The sequence below is a fragment of the Schistocerca piceifrons genome, chromosome 5 (assembly GCF_021461385.2).
Source record: "Schistocerca piceifrons isolate TAMUIC-IGC-003096 chromosome 5, iqSchPice1.1, whole genome shotgun sequence".
In the NCBI taxonomy this organism is placed as follows: domain Eukaryota; kingdom Metazoa; phylum Arthropoda; class Insecta; order Orthoptera; family Acrididae; genus Schistocerca; species Schistocerca piceifrons.
In genome coordinates this window covers 262,168,997-262,194,475 of record NC_060142.1, presented here as the reverse complement: position 1 = coordinate 262,194,475, position 25,479 = coordinate 262,168,997, and the positions used below count along the sequence as shown (strand labels likewise).

Here is a 25,479-nt window from a genome sequence, read left to right as displayed (position 1 = left end):
CATAAATTTTTACACACTCTTCGGAAATTTTGTTAAATGGTAAACATGAGTCTCACAACCGTTTTGTTAACACTTTGAAATACATGCAACATGTTGTTGTAGGGATGCAGCTATCTCAACCAACATCACATGGAAGTAGTTGCTACAGGGTGTTAAAGACAAGTTCTATCTTTTTTTAAACAGATGGTCAGTAAAATTCATGGTATTATCTTAAAGGATTCAATGGTTTGTTGAGACATTAATCAGCTTATGTGAATGGGTTTACAATATCCTGACTGATATTCTGCATCGGAAAACAATCTTTCTAGTGTTTGCCAACTCTAGATAAAAAAATTATTGGGGAAGGGCATATCAAACTGGTATTTTGAAAATTTGAAGTAAACACTGGCACCTATTGCTGCACAATGCAGTTGGACTGTTTGTAGTTTGTATTGAGCTGCAGATGTCTGGACGAAGGTTAGAGTGCAGAGAACTGCTGTTGCAGCAAGGTGCAGGTGGTGGCACATGTCGGCACTAATGACGTGTGTCGCTTTGAATCTGAGGAAATTCTCTCTGGATTCCAGCGGCTATCTGATTTGGTGAAGGCTGCCGGTCTTGCTTACGAGATGAAGGCAGAGCTCACCATCTGCAGCATTGTTGACAGAACAGACTGCGGACCTTTGGTGCAGAGCTGGGTGCAAGGTCTGAATCAGGCTCAGACGGTTTTGCGACCGTGTTGGCTGCAGATTCCTTGACTTGCGCCATAGGGTGGTGGGGTTTTGGGTTCCGCTGAATAGGACAGGAGTTCACTACACTCAGCTGGTGGCTACATGGGTAGCGGAGGCTGTGTGGAGTGGACTGGGCGGTTTTTTAGGTTAGAAGGCCTCGGGAAAGTACGGGGTGGGCTGCAATCTCAAAGGGTGCATGGCAAATACAGGACATGCTTGGATCAAGAACAGTCGGAATTGTGGTTGTGCTGGGAAAGTCCCTGAGCTTCAAGTGCTAATAGAAAGCACAGAAGCTGAAATCGTTATAGGTACAGAAAGCTGGCTAAAGCCTGAAATAAGTTCTGCAGAAATTTTTACGAAGTCTCAGACATTGTTCAGGAAAGATAGATTAGGCAGAATTGGTGGTGGAGTGTTTGTGTCTGTCAGTAGTGGTTTATCTTGTAGTGAAGTTGAAGTAGATACTCTGTGTGAATTGGTATGGATGGAGGTTATATTTAACAGATGAACTAAGTTAATAATTGGCTCCTTCTACCGACCCCAAGACTCCGATGATATAGTTGCTGAACAGTTCAGAGAAAATTTGAGTCTCGTAACAAATAAATACCCACTCATACGGTTATAGTTGGTGGGGACTTCAACCTTCCCTCGATATGTTGGCAAAAATACTTGTTCAAAACCGATGGTAGGCAGAAAACATCTTCCGAGATTGTCCTAAACGCTTTCTCCGAAAATTATTTCGAGCAGTTAGTCCACGAACCCATGCAAATTGTAAATGGTTCCGAAAGCACACTTGAACTCTTAGCCACAAACAATCCAGAGCTAGTAGAGAGCATCATGACTGATACAGGGATTAGTGATCACAAGGTCATTGTAGCTAGGCCCAATACCGTTTCTTCCAAATCCACCAGAAACAAACGCAAAATAATTTTATTTAAAAAAGCGGATAAAGTGTCACTAGAAGCCTTTCTAAGAGACAATCTCCATTCCTTCCGAACTGACTATGCAAATGTAGACAAGATGTGGCTCAAATTCCAAGATATAGTAGCAACAGCAATTGAGAGACTCATACCTCATAAATTGGTAAGAGATGGAACTGATGCCCCATGGTACACAAAACAGGTCTGAACGCTGTTGCAGAGGCAACGGAAGAAGCATGTGAAGTTCAGAAGAATGCGAAATCCCAAAGACTGGCTAAAATTTACAGACGCGCGAAATTTGGCATGGACTTCAATGCGAGATGCCTTTAATAGGTTCCACAATGAAACATTGTCTCGAAATTTGGTAGAAAATCCGAAGAAATTCTGGTCGTATGTAAAGTACACAAGTGGCAAGACGCAGTCAATACCTTTGCTGCGCAGTGCCAATGGTACTGTTCCAACGACTGTGCCGCTAAAGCGGAGTTATTGAACGCAGTTTTCCGAAATTCCTTCACCAGGGAAGACGAATGGAATATTCCAGAATTTGAAACACGAACAGCTGCTAGCATGAGTTTCTTAGAAGTAGATACCTTAGGGGTTGCGAAGCAACTCAAATCGCTTGATACGGGCAAGCCTTCAGGTCCAGATTGTGTACCAATTAGGTTCCTTTCAGATTACGCTGATACAATAGCTCCCTACTTAGAAATCATATACAACCGCTCGCTCACTGATAGATCTGTACCTACAGATCTATCACAGGTCGCACCAGTGTTTAGGAAGGGTAGTAGGAGTAATCCATTGAACTACAGACCTATATCATTGACGTCGGTTTACAGTAGGGTTTTGGAGCATATACTGTATTCAAACATAATGAATCACCTCGAAGGGAACGATCTATTGATACATAATCAGCATGGTTTCAGAAAACATCGTTCTTGTGCAACGCAGCTAGCTCTTTATTCGCACGAAGTAATGGCCACTATCGACGATCTCAAGTTGATTCCGTATTTCTGGATTTCCAGAAAGCTTTTGACACCGTTCCTCACAAGTGACTTCTAATCAAGCTGGGGGCCTATGGGGTATCGTCTCAGTTGTGTAACTGGATTTGTGATTTCCTGTCAGGAAGGTCGCAGTTCGTAGTAATAGACGGCAAATCATCGAGTAAAACTGAAGTGATATCAGGTGTTCCCCAGGGAAGCGTCCTGGGACCTCTGCTGTTCCTGATCTATATAAATGACCTGGGTGACAATCTGAGCAGTTCTCTTAGGTTGTTCGCAGATGATGCTGTAATTTACCATCTAGTAAGGCCATCCGAAGACCAGTATCAGTTGCAAAGCGATTTAGGAAAGATTGCTGTATGGTGTGGCAGGTGGCAGTTGACGCTAAATAACGAAAAGTTTGAGGTAATCCACAGGAGTTCCAAAAGAAATCCGTTGGAATTTGATTACTCGATAAATAGTACAATTCTCAAGGCTGTCAATTCAACTAAGTACCTTGGTGTTAAAATTACGAACAACTTCAGTTGGAAAGACCACATGGATAATATTGAGGGGAAGGCGAGCCAAAGGTTGTGTTTCATTGGCAGGACACTTAGAAGATGCAACAAGTCCACTAAAGAGACAGCTTACACTACACCCGTTTGTCCTCTGTTAGAATATTGCTGCGCAGTGTGGGATCTTTATCAGGTGGGATTGACGGAGGACATCGAAAGGGTGCAAAAAAGGGCAGCTCGTTTTGTATTATCACGTAATAGGGGAGAGAGTGTGGCAGGTATGATATGCGAGTTGGGATGGAAGTCATTAAAGCAACTTTCTCTTCCGAATACGAAAATATTTTGTTGAGCCCAACGTACATAGGTAGGAATGATCATCAAAATAAAATAAGGTGAAATCAGAGCTCGAACAGAAAGGTTTAGGTGTTCATTTTTCTCGCGCGCTGTTTGGGAGTGGAATGGTAGAGAGACATTATGATCGTGGTTCGATGAACCCTCTGCCAAGCACTTAAATGTGAATTGCAGAGTAATCATGTAGATGTAGAAAATGTGGCTGCAAACATATCGACTGTCACGATGGCAAGTGATATATTGTTCCCGTGGCAGTGTTTGACACGAGGCTGAATCCACACTTTTTTTTAACCCCAGCTACAGCAGAAAAATTGAAATGGAAGCACCTCAGAGACAAACAGCTTAATAATTTTGTCATTGAATGATCCAGCAAAATGTACACTGAAAGTCAGTTGCACTTAGCCTTGGATTTATAACATTAATTTCCTGTCTTAAATACCATTTGTAGGAACTAAGCACATTTCTTTTTCATCTCCAACTGCAGAGTGTTTCAAGCTTTTATTAGAGTCCATCCATATCAAAGTCACATACGAGATTAATTTATTCTTCTCTTCTTTTTCCAAATATAAAATGTACACCCCACTAACTGTAGGATGCAGACAACAAATAATTGTTTGCCTTTTGTAATGTGAAGTGTGCCCCATTATAAAACCATAGCAGGTGGTTGTCCAGTATAATTGCCTGTCACTGAGGAAAAAGTTCATGTATATTTTGATTTTTCTAGACATAGGTCATTAAAATAACATGAGACCAATAATAGGCCTTCGTTGATTGTAATTTTTTTATATTTTTTTATAGGTTTGTGATCGTGCCATTGACGCCACTCTTTAATTTGTATTTACTTGTGAATGGGGACAGATATGGGTGTCACTACCATTTCAAAAACTTTTTTGTACTTTTAGCTATGTTTCGCTTGCAATAATCTGTGGTTCAAAATGTATCTAGCAGCAAGTTACCAGCCATCAAACTTTTTCACTAATATTTTTGTAAATAAAGTGCATGTGCTTGACAAATAGCGTAATTTCACAATGACTGTTTCGAATTGTGAAACAGTAAATAGTTCATTAAAAAGCTAAGATGCTATACTACCAAACGTAATTTTTTTATAATTGATAGAGGAACGTAATGGAAGTAAAAAAACACATGTGAAACAAAAAGTAGGCATTTTCTTTTTTCACGAAGAAAGCAAAGCTTTTAAGAAAAACGCAGGTTCATTAAACAGTGTGACGTAGTCTTTTACACTGCCAAGAGTTTTTTCAGCATGAAAATCGGGAAGTGAATTTTCCACCCTTTCATCCTCCCAGCCTGGCATGCAGTGTGAACACCCAGGGCGGTGACTTAGGACAGCTAGGCGTTGGGACAGCGTGTGAACACAGCATGAACACAGCCTCCCCCCCCCTCCTCATGCCCCCCTCCCCCCCCCCCCCATCTCCCCCCCCCCTCCATCTCCCCCAATTTCCTAAACCTCGTCAATCCTTTTCCTTCACCCCTCTTCCTTCCCATTCAACACTTCTGCCAGGAGGAAGACCTACTGGATCCGAAAACTTGAACATTTCCTTAACTTTTAAGTGTGTTTTCTCCAGTCACCACTTGAAGAGTAGATTTTATCCATCCAGTTATATTTTGTGAAAAATCGGCCATTTCCATTGAAATTTTTTGTGTGTTTACCTTGTTCTTTGTAGCTTTCATAGCAAAGAAAGTGATGTGTACTCGGCTATCAGCTATTATTTCACTCATTTGTCAGTATGGCAGTGTTCTTAGTGTGACTGATTTTGGCCTGTTCAGTAATTAAAAGTGTAAATTGTTGTGAAAGTATTCAGTATGACCATCTCACTTTCATTTACAAACGGTTTAGTCACATGATATGAACTATTTGGCAAAAAAAAAAAGTGTTTTCTTATAAAAGTCAAGGCTATTTCAAAATACCAAGAAATGGGAATTTGCAGTGAACTCTAAAATATTTTTCATGTAGTAATAAAAAACTTCCTCCAATAGGTAAAAATCAGTCATATAAACAGAGAATTTGTTAGTAGCAAATGAAACTTGTTCAAGTGTATTTATCAAAAGATTAGCAGCCAACTGGTTCTTTCCATTGACGTGTTCCAACATAAACATAGAAGTCACGGACATTTGGTTTTAAAAAATAAATAAAAAGCTTGTAACATTCTCATTTCCAGAATGAGATGTTCACTCTGCAGCGGAGTGTGCGCTGATATGAAACTTCCTGGCAGATTAAAACTGTGTGCCAGACCGAGACTCGAACTCAGGACCTTTGCCTTTCGCGGGCAAGTGCTCTACCAGGAAATAGTAAGAGCACTTGCCCGCGAAAGGCAAAGGTCCCGAGTTCGAGTCTCGGTCTGGCACACAGTTTTAATCTGCCAGGAAGTTTCTTAACATTCTCATTGTCTGTAAGTTCTCAAATCTTTCTCTCTAGCATAAATAATGCCATAACTTAATCTGCCTTTCAGATTTGGAAATATTCATTCATGTGATTCCAGTTTTTCCATAACTTGAACAGCTTTATTCACAGCAGAAGTTGTGTATATGGTAGCAGACAGGAAACTGCTTAATTTTGATTGTTGTTTTCATGTTCATTGGTAGTCAAGATGATATTGAATTCTGCCATTCAAAATCTTTCCAGTACTTGCTTAGCATATTTTTCTTGAGACATGCCACAATCACTCCATATTCATTTTGTTTTATTTTTGTGCCAAGGAAACAGTCAAGCTTCCTGTTGTTACACAAGTTGAAACATATCCAGCAAGTAGTCATTTCTTCCTTGTCACTGCCAGCTATTAACCCACCGTTAACATGAATTGCTACTTGAAGTCTATTTACATTGAGTTTGTGGTAAAGCAGAAAAGGGTCTACTGCAGTGTTTGAAAATCTTTCTTCATGAGTTCCGTAAAATGTTTGTTCCAACAACACAGTGCTTGCTTGAGTCCATAAAGACTGTATTTCAAGAGACACACTCAATCTGCATTATCTTCAAAACCTTCTGCTTGTTTCAGATCAGTTTCTCTTCAAGTATTCCATTAAGTCTGTCTTCACGTCACGTCATTGTACTGGCACCTTCTTGGAAGTAGCTGTTTCTAGCATAGTTCGAATAGTGTCATAATGTGGAACAGGTCTAAATGCATCTTAATAATCTTTTCCTGCTTATTCAATACACCCTTCAGCAACCAGTTGACTTTGAAGTTAGTATTTTGATTAGCAGCAGCTTTCTGATGTAGAACTCAGTGATTCTGCAATATTTTTTTCATTTGTAGGATGTACACACGAGACTCTCCATATTGTTTCTCTTAAGCAGTTCCATTTCTTCATTAATATGTTGCATCCATTTTTCTTTCTCGTTTGACTGCAGTACTTCAGAAAAACAATGTGGACATTCGTATTCATCAACACCAACTTTTGTTAGCAGCAGAATTCACCACTTTCCATCTACCGTATTTACTCAAATCCAAGCCGCACTTTTTTTCCGGTTTTTGTAAGCCAAAAAACTGCCTGCGGCTTAGAATCGAGTGCAAAGCAAGCGAAAGTTCTGAAAAATGTTGGTAGGTGCCGCCACAACTAACTTTTGCCGTCGAATATATGTAGCGCTACACAGGCATGCTTTGCAGGCACGAAGATAAATACTGGCGCCGAAACCTCTGCGAGAGTAAATAAATTAAAAAAGAGGTGGAAGAAGAGCTTTTTTTCTCCGCACCGAGTTTCGACCACTGCATTTTCAAACATTATCCAAAGAAGTAAATACAAATTCCGTATTGTTCATCTTCGAATGTAGCAGCATTTCAATGTACTATGAAAATCCGACTTGCAAGACTGTTTGGGATGTTTGTCAATATGGCCAACTCTACATCCTGAATTTTTTCCTACCTGTGAGAAGAGATGGTTGCTAATAGGAACTTTTATGAATTGTGAATCACATGCAGTATTCTCTTCACCATAAGAATAATAAGAATATAAACATTTTGCCATGTATTGTTTCGTGTTTGCTGCTGTCTCATTTAAATTCTGCCTGCCTAATAAACTATGAAACTAAAGTGAGACAGTAGCAAACACGGAAAAATATACATATCATGTCATATTTATATTCATATTATTCTTATGCCTAATAGTGATACAGTCAGAAATGAAGCACGGCAATTGACTAGATTTTTAAATCTAAGAAGACTCTAATTTCTGTGCAGAATGTAATGTACCAAAGAGGCACCTGTAAAGATTTTCAAACGGAGAAAAATTTTCGCTAAACTCTCGTTCAGAACATCTTCTATCATGTTGTTGTTGTTGTTGTTGTTGTTGTTGTGGTCTTCAGTCCTGAGACTGGTTTGATGCAGCTCTCCATGCTACTCTATCCTGTGCAAGCTTCTTCATCTCCCAGTACCTACTGCAACCTACATCCTTCTGAATCTGCTTAGTGTATTCACCTCTTGGTCTCCCTCTACGATTTTTACCCTCCACGCTGCCCTCCAATGCTAAATTTGTGATCCCTTGATGCCTCAAAACATGTCCTACCAACCGATCCCTTCTTCTAGTCAAGTTGTGCCACAAACTCCTCTTCTCCCCAATCCTATTCAATACCTCCTCATTAGTGACATGATCTACCCACCTTATCTTCAGCATTCTTCTGTAGCACCACATTTCGAAAGCTTCTATTCTCTTCTTGTCCAAACTGGTTATCGTCCATGTTTCACTTCCATACATGGCTACACTCCATACAAATACTTTCAGAAACGACTTCCTGACACTTAAATCTATACTCGATGTTAACAAATTTCTCTTCTTCAGAAACGATTTCCTTGCCATTGCCAGTCTACATTTTATATCCTCTCTACTTCGACCATCATCAGTTATTTTGCTCCCCAAATAGCAAAACTCCTTTACTACTTTAAGTGTCTCATTTCCTAATCTAATTCCCTCAGCATCACCCGATTTAATTTGACTACATTCCATTATCCTAGTTTTGCTTTTGTTGATGTTCATCTTATATCCTCCTTTCAAGACACTGTCCATTCCGTTCAACTGCTCTTCCAAGTCCTTTGCTGTCTCTGACAGAATTACAATGTCATCGGCGAACCTCAAAGTTTTTACTTCTTCTCCATGAATTTTAATACCTACTCCGAATTTTTCTTTTGTTTCCTTTACTGCTTGCTCAATATACAGATTGAATAACATCGGGGAGAGGCTACAACCCTGTCTCACTCCTTTCCTAACCACTGCTTCCCTTTCATGCCCCTCGACTCTTATAACTGCCATCTGGTTTCTGTACAAATTGTAAATAGCCTTTCGCTCCCTGTATTTCACCCCTGCCACCTTCAGAATTTGAAAGAGAGTATTCCAGTTAACGTTGTCAAAAGCTTTCTCTAAGTCTACAAATGCTAGAAACGTAGGTTTGCCTTTTCTTAATCTTTCTTCTAAGATAAGTCGTAAGGTTAGTATTGCCTCACGCGTTCCACCATTTCTACGGAATCCAAACTGATCTTCCCCGAGGTCCGCTTCTACCAGTTTTTCCATTCGTCTGTAAAGAATTCGCGTTAGTATTTTACAGCTGTGACTTATTAAACTGATAGTTCGGTAATTTTCACATCTGTCAACACTTGCTTTCTTTGGGATTGGAATTATTATATTCTTCTTGAAGTCTGTGGGTATTTCGCCTGTCTCATACATCTTGCTCATCAGATGGAAGAGTTTTGTCATGACTGGCTCTCCCAAGGCCATCAGTAGTTCTAATGGAATGGTGTCTACTCCCGGGGCCTTGTTTCGACTCAGGTCTTTCAGTGCTCTGTCAAACTCTTCACGCAGTATCTTATCTCCCATTTAATCATCATCTACATCCTCTTCCATTTCCATAATATTGTCCTCAAGTACATCGCCCTTGTATAAACCCTCTATATACTCCTTCCACCTTTCTGCCTTCCCTTCTTTGCTTAGAACTGGGTTGCCATCTGAGCTCTTGATATTCATACAAGTGGTTCTCTTCTCTCCAAAGGTCTCTTTAATTTTCCTGTAGGCAGTATCTATCTTACCCCTAGTGAGACAAGCCTCTACATCCTTACATTTGTCCTCTAGCCATCCCTGCTTAGCCATTTTGCACTTCCTGTCGATCTCATTTTTGAGACGTTTGTATTCCTTTTTGCCTACTTCATTTACTGCATTTTTATATTTTCTCCTTTCATCAATTAAATTCAGTATTTCTTCTGTTACCCAAGGATTTCTATTAGCCCTCGTCTTTTTACCTACTTGATCCTCTGCTGCCTTCACTACTTAATTCCTCAGAGCTACCCATTCTTCTTCTACTGTATTTATTTCCCCTATTCCTGTCAATTGTTCCCTTATGCTCTCTCTGAAACTCTGTACAACCACTGGTTTAGTCAGTTTATCCAGGTCCCATCTCCTTAAATTCCCACCTTTTTGCAGTTTCTTCAGTTTCAGTCTGCAGTTCATAACCAATAGATTGTGGTCAGAATCCACCTCTGCCCCTGGAAATGTCTTACAATTTAAAACCTGGTTCCTAAATCTCTGTCTTACCATTATATAATCTATCTGATACCTTTTAGTATCTCCAGGATTCTTCCAGGTATACAACCTTCTTTCATGATTCTTGAACCAAGTGTTTGCTATGATTAAGTTATGCTCTGTGCAAAATTCTACCAGGCAGCTTCCTCTTTCATTTCTTCCCCCCAATCCATATTCACCTACTATGTTTCCTTCTCTCCCTTTTCCTACTGACGAATTCCAGTCACCCATGACTATTAAATTTTCGTCTCCCTTCACTACCTCAATAATTTCTTTTATCTCGTCATACATTTCATCAATTTCTTCATCATCTGCAGAGCTAGTTGGCATATAAACTTGTACTACTGTAGTAGCCATGGGCTTTGTGTCTATCTTGGCCACAGTAATGCGTTCACTGTGTGGTTTGTAGTAGCTAACCCGCACTCCTATTTTTTTATTCATTATTAAACCTACTCCTGCATTACCCCTATTTGATTTTGTATTTATAACCTGTATTCACCTGACCAGAAGTCTTGTTCCTCCTGCCACCGAACTTCACTAATTCCCACTATATCTAACTTTAACCTATCCATTTCCCTTTTTAAATTTTCTAACCTACCTGCCCGATTAAGGGATCTGACATTCCACGCTCCGATACGTAGAATGCCAGTTTTCTTTCTCCTGATAACGACGTCCTCCTGAGTAGTCCCCGCCCGGAGATCCGAATGGGGGACTATTTTACCTCCGGAATATTTTACCCAAGAGGATGCCATCATCATTTAATCATACAGTAAAGCTGCATGTCCTCGGGAAAAATTACGGCTGTAGTTTCCCCTTGCTTTCAGCCTTTCGCAGTACCACCACAGCAAGGCCGTTTTGGTTAATGTTACAAGGCCAGATCAGTCAATCATCCAGACTGTTGCCCCTGCAACTACTGAAAAGGCTGCTGCCCCTCTTCAGGAACCACATGTTTGTCTGGCCTCTCAACAGATACCCCTACGTTGTGGTTGCACCTACGGTACGGCCATCTGTATCGCTGAGGCACGCAAGCCTCCCCACCAACGGCAAGGTCCATGGTTCATCATACGCAGTCTATAATTTGGTTCTTGTTGATCATTATAAAAAAGCAGCGGTGTAGGTAGCAACAAATAGCAGTCTTTTGCCATTGTTTCGCTAATGAGACGATTCCTCTCCTTTTTTTAATTGTAAGCAACGGTAGCACGCACAAAAGCAAGCCATGCCGCGAGCGGCAACAGGCCGTAAACACTCATTATCAGAATGAGACAAACAATGCATCACACAGTACAATAATGCATTTTCAGCTTTGAGTGATGTAAACACCTGTAACAAAGAGAACGGCACTTATCAGATGAAGAAAAATAAGCAATCAATTCAAACCAGACGAAGCACGTGAAAAAGGAAGGGTACCCGTATAAATACGGACGGAGCGCCTGACACGTAGCAATGGCTATCTGATGAAGCTTAACTGCTAAGCTTACGACTCGAACCAAACTACTGTAGCTGTATCGTCATTCATTCGACCTAAATTGTGTCTCATATTACAATGGACCAACTTTGTTTCAATTTGGAGGGGCGGCCTAAAACTTTTCTCTCCCCTTGAATTTCGAGTCTCAAATTTCTGGTGCAGTTTAGATTCGGGAAATTTTTTTTCCTTGATTTCGAGTCTCATTTTTTAGGTGCGGCTTAGATTCAAGTGCGGCTTAGGTTCGAGTAAATACGGTAGTTTAGTTTTCTTTGTTCTTCAATTTATATGCTTCAGAAAATTCGGAAGTTTGTGCTTTAAGGAATTCTGTTGATCGTTACAGTCACTTGATACTAAATTTCTTCGAGAATGATGTGCCCTGAATTTTTTATCACTTTGAACTTCTCCAGAAGCAATTTGTGAATGACATTTGACTTCTTCTGCATCAGCTACCATTTCAAACGATTTCAGGCTTGTAAATTCTTGCCAAGAAATTTTAAATTCAATGTGATCATTTCGGAAACTACAAACTACTTCTAGCATAAATTTTACATCATGACTCAGGACTGCTTTCCTTCTAGAAGGAATTGTGGCTATAACTCCATCTTTGTAATTGACATGCACAACAAATTGTCCAAAAACAGCCTTGTTATCTAACTTTGAGAGGAAATATTTGTTTATGTGAACATAGCAATATGTGCCAAAAATTCTGAGATTATCCATGTTTTCCTACTTGTAGAGTTTATCTGAAGATTAAGACCTTCCAGTAGGATTTAATATATAGACTGCTCTATTGCAAGTTTGTGCCCACAATCCTTTCAGTAGTTTACTTGGATTAAGCATAGAACATACAACATAAACAATCTCTGTCTTGCATATTACCATACCTTTCACCTTTAAGCTCCCAGGTTTTCAATTCTCGTCTGGTGCAGTCCCTAAAAATCAGTCTTTCCTTATCATCTTGTCCAGTAAGTCTCTCCTGACCTGGCATTCTGGGCAACTTTTCCAAACTCTCCCCCTTTTCCTAATCCTCAGCAGTCCTTCACCTTCATCCCACTTCCTTCCTCTTCACTCCTTCTTCAAGAAGAAGGAGCCTTTGGCTGTGAATGCTTGCAAACTGTAATACCTTTTATATGTATGTACTCCTGCTGCTGCTTGGTGAGTAGAGTTTTTAATCTATCCAATTACATTATATTTTCAAAAATTGACTATTTTCATCGATGTATTAAACAATTTTTGTGTTTTCATGTTCGGCCGCAGTATTTTGTTCAGCACTGTAGGGTAGAGAAATCAGTAATACTGTTCCCTTATCTACAAACAATTCCTTAACTATTGTATCACTTTCAGGACTGGGCAGCTAGGGTGTCATTCAACTGGCAGATACTGTGCATTTTCTCAGTTTTTTTTTTTTTTTTTGAATTGGTGTTGTTGGTTCCACTGCACAGAACTTACATAAGTTTACTGCATTTGAAAGAGGGGTCATTTTTCTATGTAGTGTTTCAAAGAAACATAGACTTACATCAGAGACAATTGTTTTTGTATAGAAATGAAAATGTGTTGTTTTCACAACAAAAACGCAATTTTTTCGTCTTTAATTTCCTTAAACGTGATAAGATTAAAATTATTTGGCACTAAAAATAATACAGTGGGATTGTTTGTAAAAATAAAACTGTTAGAAAATGTGATTTTCTTCACTGAAAAATTTTGAAGCCTTCTGTTAAACCATCCATCACATCCTTCACAATAGTACTTGGTACCTCTTCTTGTCTCTTTGCCGGATCTTGCCCTGCTTCTTTCTGCACAAACTTTATATCTTTTCTGAGCCATTTAAGACTTTCCTGAAGCTGGACTCAGTTTTGGAAAATGTCTTCCACTGAGTCTGTTTGCTGGTGTTGAGTAGTGGAAGCTGATTCAAGCAGACTACCTTTATTCAGCAGAGCCTTAACTGATTCAATAATGACTCAATAAGATGTTTATTAGTAGGCCTCAACTTTGTGCAGAAAACATACTAATTTATGACCATCATCTGAAAAGCTGAGGAAAAAAAACTTTCTTCCTCCACTTTATTTGCCTCCTCTCAAAAGGTAGTGGCCCGTTAGTTGGCCACTGTGGTCCACATGAGCCTTGTTTTATTGTAATGCAAAATACAGTCAGATATCATCTTTTCTGTCATTCGTAATTTCATTCTGATATTGACATTGAATGCCATCTTTGTGTTTTTTTGTCAAAATAAATACACCCCTTGTGTCCTTCCATTTTTTTCTGTAACTTAGACGACACTTTTACATAAATCACAAATTTTAATAGATTACTACTGATTTGGCCCTAATAATTAGCTGCTAGGTCTTAGTCTTTACATCATACCATTTTAAAAACAAAATAAGTGATCAAGTAAGTTTGGTAGTTGCATAACAGATAATGAATGAAGACTGAAATGCTTGTTCAGTTAAAGTATGAAGTATGTTTTAGCTAGGAGGAACAAAAAAGACAATTCATAATACCTGAAATTTTTGGACGCAAACATTTTTACTGTAAGTGTAGGAGAAAAAAACTAAAGACATCTGTATGGCCATACTGGCTGATGTTTGCCCATGACTGTTTGTTGAAATTAATAAATATATTAAATACTTGTAAAATTTTGTTTCTGTCTTTTTTATTCATTGTAGTAAGTACGGATTTTCAGTAAAAGTAGTATTTTCTTTCGTTGTACCACAAGCCTTGAGACTGATTGCATAATCTCGCAGGTGTTACTTTGAAACATAAAAATACTTTTTTAATTTGTTCACAGAGTTGTGTTCTGCTTATTTTTTGTTATGGACCTTATTCTGTGGGGCAAGGGCAGCTCTGCAGCTGTTCCATTTAGCACTCTGGTTGCTCTGCTTGCTCTATGGTTTGGTGTTTCTGTTCCACTCACATTCATTGGAGCTTATTTTGGATTTAGAAAACGAGTAAGTAGTTTCTCTTCAGTTTTCCATGGTTTCAAGGTAGACAAATTGTGTGTTTCATTTTTAATTTTTTTATCCGTGTTATTCCTTTTATTGTTGCAGGCTATTGAGCATCCGGTTAGGACAAATCAGATCCCACGAAAGATTCCTGAACAAAGCATTTATACACAACCATTGCCAGGAATAATAATGGGTGGTGTTCTCCCATTTGGGTGCATCTTTATTCAGCTGTTTTTCATCCTTAATTCTATTTGGTATGTGTTTTGTGTTGTAATTTTTTTAGTGGTACTTCTAATAATTATTTTTGTTAACTCGTGCAAAGTTATGTCTATGTCATTAGCATCACATTGTGTGCAAATTTTTTCATTACAGGTCAACATTGACTGTGAATTGTTACTGCTTGCATGGTAGTTGGGTTTTTTTTTCCAACAGGTTTTCATTATGAATTTTAGGTAGTTGAATTACACCATGCAACACTGTTCCCTCGGGACTAAATTGAAGGCAAAACTATCAGTACACAGTACTAACTAGCAGTACACATGTTTATATGCCTGCATCAGAAGCTGGTAATGCTAAAACAGAGAGACTGTGAGGATCTTGTGAAATATGTGACTTTGGATGACAGTATTACCACATTGGAAAGGCAAAGAAACTTGAAATGAGAAGGTGTGAGTAATTATAAGTGTTAACAGGAATTTCATTTAAAAATCCCAAACTGGGAAATGTGAAGAGCTATCATCTTGGTGAGATAAATATGTAGGTACCTCGTAACTGAGTGCCAGAGTCACACACTTTTAATTATAGTGTGAAATTGCAACCTATTAGTTATGACTGGTAAGGTGAAAACCAAAAGAAGAAGAGCAGACGTACAAAGACAGTCATACATATTTCAAAAACATGTGAAGCATAAACTCTTTGAGGCTGTGACCACTGCTCCAAGAAAAAGCATTAACTGTTATTTGGTAGAAGAGGGAAAGGTAGCAAATAAGGAAATTTTTAATGTCGGGAAGGTCACTGCTGAAACAGCAAAAATAATTGTGAAATTTTGACTTGGACAAGATTCAGGAGAGTAAGAAAAACATTGAAATACCCGATCATTCGCCACCTCTTCAGGGAAGTTAAAGAAGCAATTCTGACCTTCAAGTTTGGAAGGGAAGGAAGAAATAGCTCATTGTATTTGTGAGCACAGAGAGAACTTGTAGCACTGTTAGTTGGATTAGGATGACAGTATGAACAGAAGAAGAGTATTGTTACATAGTAAATCTACAAATACCAAGTTTGAGCCTGAGAAATGGGAAACCCAACAAGGATAAGCATGTATCAGAATGGTGTAGCAGAGGGTTCAGTTTATCATCAAGTGCTATATGCACACATACCTCCAATCCTCCCCACAAACCATTTGCAAAGGATGAGTCCTTTTATTACCCAGCATCGCCCTGAAGTGTAAAAACTTGACCACATCACTCACCGTGGCTTTGCCTATCACCATGCTCAGAAAGGCGCAACATCCATACCACAATTCTTCCCAAGTGGTATTCTGCTGCCTACCCAGTCTACAAAATATTTTGATTCATGCATATATCACAATCACCACTTATCCCCTACCCCTTGCCGTATGTGTCCTATCACTGTGGAACATCCAGATGCAAGGCTCTTCCCAAGTACCCAGTCAGCAGAACCTACTATTGTCCCTGTTAGAGGCAGAATCACCTGTGGAAGGGATCGTGTAATATACAAGCTTCACTGTAAAACAATGGAAAACTCCAAACTCCACTTTAAATTTTGCACTGGCTTTTATGTAGGTACAGCTATAAACTAATAGCCAACCTCAATGAACGGCCATTGCCAAACTGTGATTGAAAGCAAAGTTGGCCAATTAAAGCTAGACAGTGCTGCTATGCTTGACTTTAATGGATGCTTGATAACCTGTTCCATCTTAATTCTTTGGCTCCTCGCCACCCCTACCCCTGTGTTACATAAGTAGGAATTGCCCTTACGTCACATAATTTGATTATGCAGTCTCCCTGGCCTCAATCTGCAGCAAACCTGTCTTATACCCCTTTTCTTATGTCCCCCATTGATCCCATTAGTCTGCACACTTCCCTCTCCACAATATCCCTATTCCTCTATTTTCACTGCCACTCCCCTCTCAACCTACTTCACTACTTGGTGTTCCACATGCAACTCCCTTCCATGCACCAGGGTGAGGTAAATGGTGCCGCATTTGTGTTTCATTCCCTTGTTGCCTCTTTTTTCTAGCTGTCAACCAACCCTCCCTCCCTGCCTTTTTTCGTCTCTCTCTTACTCCCCGCGACACACTCGCTCATCCCAGAGAGGCTCCATTGGCGGAACAATGTGGTTCGTTTTCTCTCTCTCTCTCTCTCTCTCTCTGTGTGTGTGTGTGTGTGTGTGTGTGTGTGTGTGTGTGTGTTTGTGTTTGTGTGTGTGAGAGAGAATGAGAGAGAGAGAGAGAGATAGAGAGAGAGTGAGTGAGAGAGCTCCAGAAGAGGACAGTGTGTCCAAAAGCACAGGTATTCTTGATTACATACCTGTAAACTGTTCAGCATCTCTTTAACATGTTAAATGGTTACACTTACTCCTTGAATTATTCAAAACTATACAAACATGTTGTTTATGTGGGTAAAAGTAAGGTTTAAATTTTGCATCACATTTTTAAAGGACATTAATGAATGTAGTTATTGTAAATAATGAACTGTTTTGATGACTCATTGGTTTAATCCTTCTCATAAATTAATCATTGCAATTAGAATGAGAGCACTTGCCTGCAAAAGGCAAAGGTCCCGAGTTCGAGTCTCTGTCTGGCACACAGTTTTAATCTGCCAGGAAGTTTCATTGCAGCGCACACTCCACTGTAGAGTGAAAATCTCATTCTGGAAACATCCCCTAGGCTGTGGCTAAGCCATGTCTCCGCAATATCCTTTCTTTCAGGAGTGCTAGTTCTGCAAGGTTCATAGGAGAGCTTCTGTAAAGTTTGGAAGGTAGGAGACAAGGTACTGGCAGAAGTAAAGCTGTGAGGATGGGGTGTGAGTCATGCTTGGGTAGCTCAATTGGTAGAGCACTTGCCCACGAAAGGCAAAGGTCCCGAGTTTGAGTCTCAGTCCGGCACACAGTTTTGATCTGCCAGGAAGTTTCAATCATTGCAATGTTAGAAATTGGTGTCAGATAATCCCACAGTATCCATTGATTATGGAAGACACTCAACTGAGTTCAGCGTCATGGAGTTAATGGGCTTCTCCTGTTGATGGAAAATATCTTAACAGGAGCAGCAAGGTTGTTGTATTAATATTACAAAAATAACAAAAGCTGATATGATTTTCTGTTTTAAGTGTGTCCATGTACTGCCCATCAATCAATAAGAGTAGAGTGATTGACTCCTGTTTTCTTTCCATTGTTTCCAACATGGAATTTGCATTGCTGTAATATTGTAGTTAGGTTTTTAATAAAGTGGTGTTTTGGTCTTGGTGTAGTAAATGTGAATTTTTGTACAGGTCCAGCCAGATGTACTACATGTTTGGATTTCTCTTCCTTGTGTTCATCATACTTGTTATCACTTGTTCAGAGACAACTATTTTGCTGTGTTACTTCCATCTATGTGCTGAGGTAAGTTGGATTGTGAGATGACTAGAGTAATTAAAAACAGTTTGTGATATTTGTTCTAATTCTGTTTCATTCAGTCTGTCATATAGTTCACACAAAAATCTCAGTATCCATTGTATTTAAGGTCGATATAAATACCTTGCATATGGTATGCTTCGGGACAGGAAAACTTCACGAAAATGATAATGTGGAATATAACACAAAATTAGCAGTTTTTAGAGAATTAACTTGAATTGGTGCTTTTTACAAAATTTCACAGTTTGTAATTGTACTGTATAAAAATGTTATCTATTTGAGGACAGCAATGTTTGCTAATATTTGCCTTCACTAAATATTAAGAGTTAAAATTACATTTTATTTTCAAACATTCTCAAGGTTCAGGTTCATGTATAATTTTAAAGTGACACTTCACTTCCACCTAATGAACTTTGATATGATGAAGAAAATAGAACCCAGTTTGGCAAAAAACAACAGTGACTTTGGCAGAAAAATGAATGTGGCAAAAACACAGAAATTTGGAAAAAAAATTAATTTGGCAGAAAAAATAACACAGGGTTTGGAAAAAGCTTAGTTTTGCAAGCAGAGCAGCGACTTGTTTGGTGAGGAGCAGCAACAAATCTGGCAAAAAAAAAGAGAGAGAAAGAAAGAAAGAAATCCTGTTCCCTGGGTATGTAAGGAATTGGTAGATATAGCAGGATAGGGCAGAATATTTGGTTGGTTATAAAATGTTGACTAATTTTTATGCTATTATGGAGCTAAAACAGGCTAATAAACTAGTCAACAATTACAATAGTAGTCAGTAAGTAATACAAAGAAGTAGTGTATGCTTAGTAAATTGTAAAAAGTAAATATAGTTCATTGTATAAGTATCTTACCCAATATAGGAAAAAAGATGACAGTGTTAAAAGGTCCATTTTATTCTCAGCTTTTGAATTCTTAAGAATTTCTTCATTATGTAATGGGGACATAGAAAATAGGTAAAACAGTAGGTAAGGAAGTAAAATTTCAAAGAATAAAAACCACCAAAATGTAAAAGATTCACTTATATAATTCCAGCTGCTGCTGGTAAAGAGAGATAAAAGGCAGAGAAAAGGATAAGTAAGATTAGTTTCGAAGTCCAGTTTATTAATAGAGAGTTATTGGCAATGACCAGATCGAAGAAAAAGGCTAATGGTTGTAATAGAGTATATTTGCAAATGGAAAAATAACATTTTCTCTGCTTTATGTTGGCATTGTGATGTGCAGTTTTTACTTTTATTATGACACATTTTCTATGGTATTTTGTGTTTTTAAATATATTTGGCAGTTGACCTGTTTGACTGGAGCCATATTTTTTGTTTTGACATTTGACAAATTCACATCTGTGTAGAAGAAAGTGCACATTGGCATAAGCACTGTCAGAAAGTTAGTTTCTATGTTACCTATTGTGCGTAATACTCATCATCACATAGTTGTTTTACATGTTGTAGAATAAAAGGGACAATTCTTCTTCTTTTTTAGGATTATCACTGGTGGTGGCGCAGTTTTCTCACGAGTGGTTTCACAGCATTTTACTTGTTTGTCTATTGTATCCATTATTTTGTAACAAAACTGAACATTGAGGATGCTGCATCAACCTTCCTGTACTTTGGATATACTTTAATCATGGTTTTCCTGTTTTTCCTACTCACAGGTATGTGTATTATTAAACAGCTCATTTCAGTTCCATTCTATACTCTGTAAATACTGTATTCTAAATTTGTAATTTTTTTTATGTAGTTAATGAAAGCCAATATGTTGCTCGGAAAGGGGAATGTGGGTAATAGGGTGTATTGTAACAATAAGATAATTCAAGCAAAGTGATAACACTTGACTGTTTTATTTTCTGTACACTGTTACAAGGGCATGCTGAAAGTAACGTCTACAAATTTTTTATGTGAAAACTTTTAAAGCTTTTAAAATAAAACAAACATTATTAACAATCTACATCTTTATTCTTGGTGTCTACATATTTGCAGACCTCTGCCACTAGAGGGCTCTTAATTGTTGTGTGTGACGTAGCGGCGTATAATGTGTCATTGCAGGAGAAACAGCATGCTGTAATCAAGTTTCAAATTTAAAGAGTTCACTCACACATGGAGCACACCCTCCTTCAGTACGACAATGCCAGACTGCACCTGAGTGCTGTAACATCTACAATAATTTGATGCTTTGAGTTCACTGCCATCGATTATCCACCATCATACAGTACTGACTGGCTCCATTTGATGCGCATCTATTTTCAAAACTTAAATAGACCTCCGAGGACTTCGATTGTGACGAAACAGTGCAACCAAAGCTGAGGTTGTGGCTCCATCAACTAAGTCAAACATTCTACAGTGATGGTATCGACAAACTGGTCTCTTGTTGGGAGAAATGTGTCCATTGGCAGAGTGACTGTTGAGAAATCCAGGGTGACCATGTTGAGAAATAATTATCTGAACATGGAGAATAAATGTGTGGTCTGTTAATAATTTTTATTGTATTTAAAAATGTTTAAGAGTTTTCACAAAATTCAGAGGCATTGCTTTTCAGCATGCCCTTGTAGTTCTCTTACTGAAATTGTGCCTATTCAGTGTATTCAATACAAAAGACATGCTTTTCGAAAGTGATAGATTTTATCCTCTTGTACTTGAGTTGTATGTTCTAAGCTGTTAGTAAAATTTATCTCTTACTGGTCAATGTTATTCAAATTCAGTTACTTTTCCAGAAGTTTAGAACTTATGAGAGTTCCTACACATGAATATTTTATAAATGAACCTTACCTTGGAACTAGAAATTTCACTTACGGTTTTGTTGGCGTAAATCTTTATAGGCAAATCTATGTAGAGTTTGAGTAAATAAATCTGCCTCGTAGAGCCCAACCTATTTGTTGTTGGCAATGAAAATGAAATCTTGAAGGAGAGGGTTTAGTTTTGTTCTGGATGTATGTGACTTCAAGGTAAAGACGGAAGCACTGATTAAAGACAAGTAAAGGGTTGTCCTTTAACTCTTAATAAAGCTGACATACATATCCGAAGGCTACAAAGTCACTTACAGAATATATCATTGGGAAGCTTTCTTCCCAATAGACTGAATGGAGAGAAAGAAATATTTCAAATGGAAGAGAAAGTAGTATTATATGTTATTTATGAGGGTCATTCAATATTTTTTTTTCTCAGAACATATTTATTGTTAAGAGTCAGAATTTGGTGATGTTATGGATCAACATGTCTTGTCCATGTCCTATTTTTCTACGCCATCTCCATCACATTCTATGGCTGTACGCCAACATTATGGAAGAGCATGTATTCCCTGCTGGTAAAAGCTCTTGTCCCGTAGGCGTAGCCTCATTTTCACTACATAACTGACACTCTCATCACTTTCAAAGTTTGTTCCCCATAGAGAATCTTTAAGCGACCCAAAGAAATGGAAGTCAGAGTGTGTTAGGCCTGAACTGTAGGATGGATGAGGCAGTGATGTCCAACCCAATTTGATGATGTGTTCCTGGTTTCTCAGACTTGTGTGTGGGCTGTGTTATTATGTTGGAGCAAGATTTCTGCTGGATTCTTGTCCGATCAAACACGTCTGAAACAGTTCTTGAATTTATTCAGAGTCTTCACATATGCCTCTGAATTGATGGTTGACATTCTTGGCATCACATCCACGAGAATGACGCCAACACAATCCCAGAAGACGGTCACCATGACTTTTCCAGCAGAGGGGTTGTTGTGAATGTCTTCTTTTGTGGTGAATGAGGATGATGCCACTCATGGATTATCTTTTTGTTTCTGTTGCAAAGTGGTGCACGTAGCTTTTGTCCCTCGTAACAATCTATGACGGAAAGGCCCCTTTGTCGATCTCAAAACGCTCCAATAATTCAGAAGAAATGGCCTTTCTTTGAGTCTTGGGATCTGCTGTGAGCATTTATGGAACCCATCATGAGCACCTCTTTGAATACCCGAGAGCCTCAGTCATTGCAGATGTGCTTCAAATGCTAACCGACAACTGTAGAGCCAAGTGTCGAGTTGTGATGCACCATTTGGCACAAGTAATGTCCTCCGTACGATTCATCGTGTGTGGACCAGTGGCTGTGACAGGATGCCCCAAGCATGGCTGATCATGAAGCTGTGTTTCTGTATTTCCTGAGGCTGTAACTTTCTTTACCCATCGCCCAACTGTATTCCTATCAACTGCAGAACTGTCATACACTGCACATTAACGTTTATTGATGTTCACCACTGTTTCTTTCTCTGCACACAAGAATTCAATAGCAAGCAGTACACTGTTTGTAATGTCAGTCATATGTAAATGCCATTTTGACACTGTACTATGGCTCTGCCAACTGCCAGAATGGTTCGAAACTCCACCGGCGCTCAGAACAAACATCAGATGTGAAGCACCAACAAGGACATTTGTCCATGTATATTAATAGCTTTTTTTAAAAAAAATGTGGGGCATTATTTATTAAACGACCCTCGTATTTGCAAATTTAACGTCCATGTAAGTGTAATGATGTACTGCAGTGATGTGATCAGAGAAACTGGGCAAAGGAAAACTGACAGAAATAAAGAGTGCATAATTTAAGAAACCTTTAGTGATTCTCGTTTGGTTCCTAAGTGAACTCTTCAACACACATTCCTATATTTTGTTTTTGGTACTATTATTAGTCTCTGACTGAACAGTCATTGTATTTCATTCAAGTGATTATAGTTAGTAAAATTTGTGCGTGATGATTATTGGCTGTTGCTTCATCATTTGCATAGTATGTCTAATTTACTCTTGATCCACTATCCAGAACCTCGTATTCTATCTCATTAAATTGCTGTGCTGCAGAATAAAGGCTTCTGTTTGTTTAGCATTTTTCCTTGATTGTTTTACTAGTCTAGATGAAAACCGATAGACATCACATTTTTGGTTTTATAGATATGTTCTGCAAATGAGAAGAAAGAATTAAATGAACTGAAATTGTTTTGAGGAATATTGAAACTTTAATAACTTTTAACAAAAACCGATAGCTGCCCTAAGTGGAAGAATTTAGTGTGAATGAGAAATTTGATTTCATTATGGAGAAAGATCACAGTTACTTAGAGCTGACTGAAGTTGGGGTAAAGGGCAATAGTAAATGATTTGTTAACAGCTGTGTTAGTGCTTGTGCAAATTTTTAATTACGGACCACTTTCCTAGGGACTCGTGCAAGTTGTTCCATTTCATTGACAAGTATGCTACAGCTTTTTCGGTTCTTATGTTTGTATTAATTTTATTGTTGCTATAGAACTTTCATAACTCATAAAAAATTAAAACTTAACATTACATGAACCACAGTTTTCAGATGAAGAATTGACTAAGATCACTGAATTTTAGTTTGCTGCATTGAATTTGGATAGACATTATTCTTAACAACTGCTTAAACAGTCTCTTACTAAATGTAATCAGTTTCAGTTTGCTAATAGTATAATAATGGATATTGCAAAACATAGCATTCACAAATTGATACAATCAGATAATGAGAATAACTTCAGATAAAAATACAACTCCAAGCTATATTATAGATTCTGATCTCTCTATGTGTTTCTAAAAAAAATATATCAGTTTGTTGAAAATTTAATACCACATACAGCAGTTGCATATCCAACAAAGAAATTGAAATTTGTCTTCTTCAGTGGGCTGACAAATTATTGATCTGCCTTACTGGTGTAAAAGAAAAAAAATTGAGTCTTATTTTCAGGCTCACGTTATAATGCTTCTGTTGATTTCGAATTACATTGCAAATATTTGGTAATAATGAAACTCCTGCCAAATGAAGATCTACCATCCACCCCCCCCCCCCCCCCCACACACACACACACACACACACACACACACACACACACACACATATTGTTTGTGCTTATTCGTCAGTCTTTGTCTATATAAATATGACTGTAAGACTTGGAGTTGAAAATATCTGTATCCTTTTTGTTTTCCAGGAACCATTGGATTTTTTGCCTGCTTCTGGTTTGTACGAAAGATCTACAGTGTAGTTAAAGTTGATTGAAGTGAAGTCCTTCAGTGATAATGGTACTCTGGATTGAATAGAAGTGAAGTCAAGAAAAGTGAATTGATGTCAAAAGTGCTTTAAAAAGTGCTAGAATGTCTGTAAAGTTTGAGAGGTGGTTTCGTAAAGAATGCTCACTATAGGGACATTAGTGCTGGTTCTTATATGGACTATAACAGAAATATTTTCTGATGTCTGATGTACTTCAAATTCTTTTGTATAACTGCAGTGCTGTACTGCTGGCTGATACTAATATTAAGAGTAGCAAAAGAAATAAATTTAATACTGTAAGAGGTTGCACCATTGTATTATAGGTTTTGTAAAAATAATAATAATTTTACAAAGTGTATAACGAGAAGCCATTCATTGGGCACTACATAGACCTATGCTTTCTTCCATGGAACTGTGAGTTTTAAACTTTTTTCCTTAATATTATGCATATTTTTTGTTGCGCTTAAATGTACCTCGGATGAACTAAATTAAAAGGACAATGAAAATTTAGTATGGAATACATGTAGCTGCGAAGAAGATACATCATTGTCCACATTACAGAAAGAGTTCTCTGCAGTGAACATACCACATTTAGCACACATGATTGTTTCTTTAGCTTTTGGATTACATATTCTCCTTAAACTGAAAAGATGATGCAGCTAGTGAGAATGACCTTACGTTGCCGTAAAGTGCCTGCAGTTGTGAAGAAAAGTGTGTGTGTGTGTGTGTGTGTGTGTGTGTGTGTGTGTGTGTGTGTTTAAAGAAATAAAGAAGCAGGAAGGAAAAGAATTTTGAAACTAAAGAAACTTTCAGTAGTGCTAGTGTGTGTGTGTGTGTGTGTGTGTGTGTGTGTGTGCGTGCGCGCGCGGGTGTGTGTTTACAGAAAAAAAACATGAAAGGAAAGAATTTTGAAAGTAAAGAAACTCTCAATTGACCTATTTATTTATTTGTAATTTTAAGTGAGGTAAAAATTGAAATTTATCCACTCTGTAGCCCAAGATTCAGCACTAACATTACATTGCCAGATCTTGTACCAAGTGTAATGAAACTTGTATCCTTTGTTTAGAGTTAAAGTAAAAAATAGCATAGAGGAATGTGTGAAGTGGTGGAAGAGAAACAAATGGGAATTAGAATGAAAATGAAATTGATGGGACAGACCAAAATAGAGATAAACAGTGATGAAATTGAGACCTTAGATACCTTCCTGACACTGTTTATTCCCAAATGGTGCATCATATGGTGTCATTGAAACTTCACAACATTGCAGTGAAGCACATGTCTTGCATCAGTGGGCAATAATACTGACTTAGCGTATGGCCCGAGGAAGGCACTAATTGTCACAATGATACATGTAATGTGCAGGCATCAATTATTGGTACCTGGATAACAGTATAGCATGTTTAAAGGGCAATGAAAATGGGCTGTTGGTTGTGGAATCCAAGGTGC

General features: G+C 38.3%; 1 protein-coding gene across 2 annotated transcripts in view; it reads left to right on the top strand.

Moving 5' to 3' along the window:
* Nucleotides 1-24,333, top strand: part of LOC124797902 (transmembrane 9 superfamily member 2) — a 141,593-nt gene extending 117,260 nt beyond the window's left edge. For both annotated transcript variants that reach the window (XM_047261020.1, XM_047261021.1), the window contains 5 exons: nt 14,234-14,393; nt 14,493-14,644; nt 17,900-18,011; nt 19,509-19,680; nt 23,975-24,333. In XM_047261020.1, coding sequence (XP_047116976.1) covers nt 14,234-14,393; nt 14,493-14,644; nt 17,900-18,011; nt 19,509-19,680; nt 23,975-24,042 — 664 coding nt within the window. In that variant the 3' untranslated portion in view covers nt 24,043-24,333. The remainder of the gene's footprint in view (nt 1-14,233; nt 14,394-14,492; nt 14,645-17,899; nt 18,012-19,508; nt 19,681-23,974) is intronic.
* Nucleotides 24,334-25,479: the final 1,146 nt, after the last annotated feature.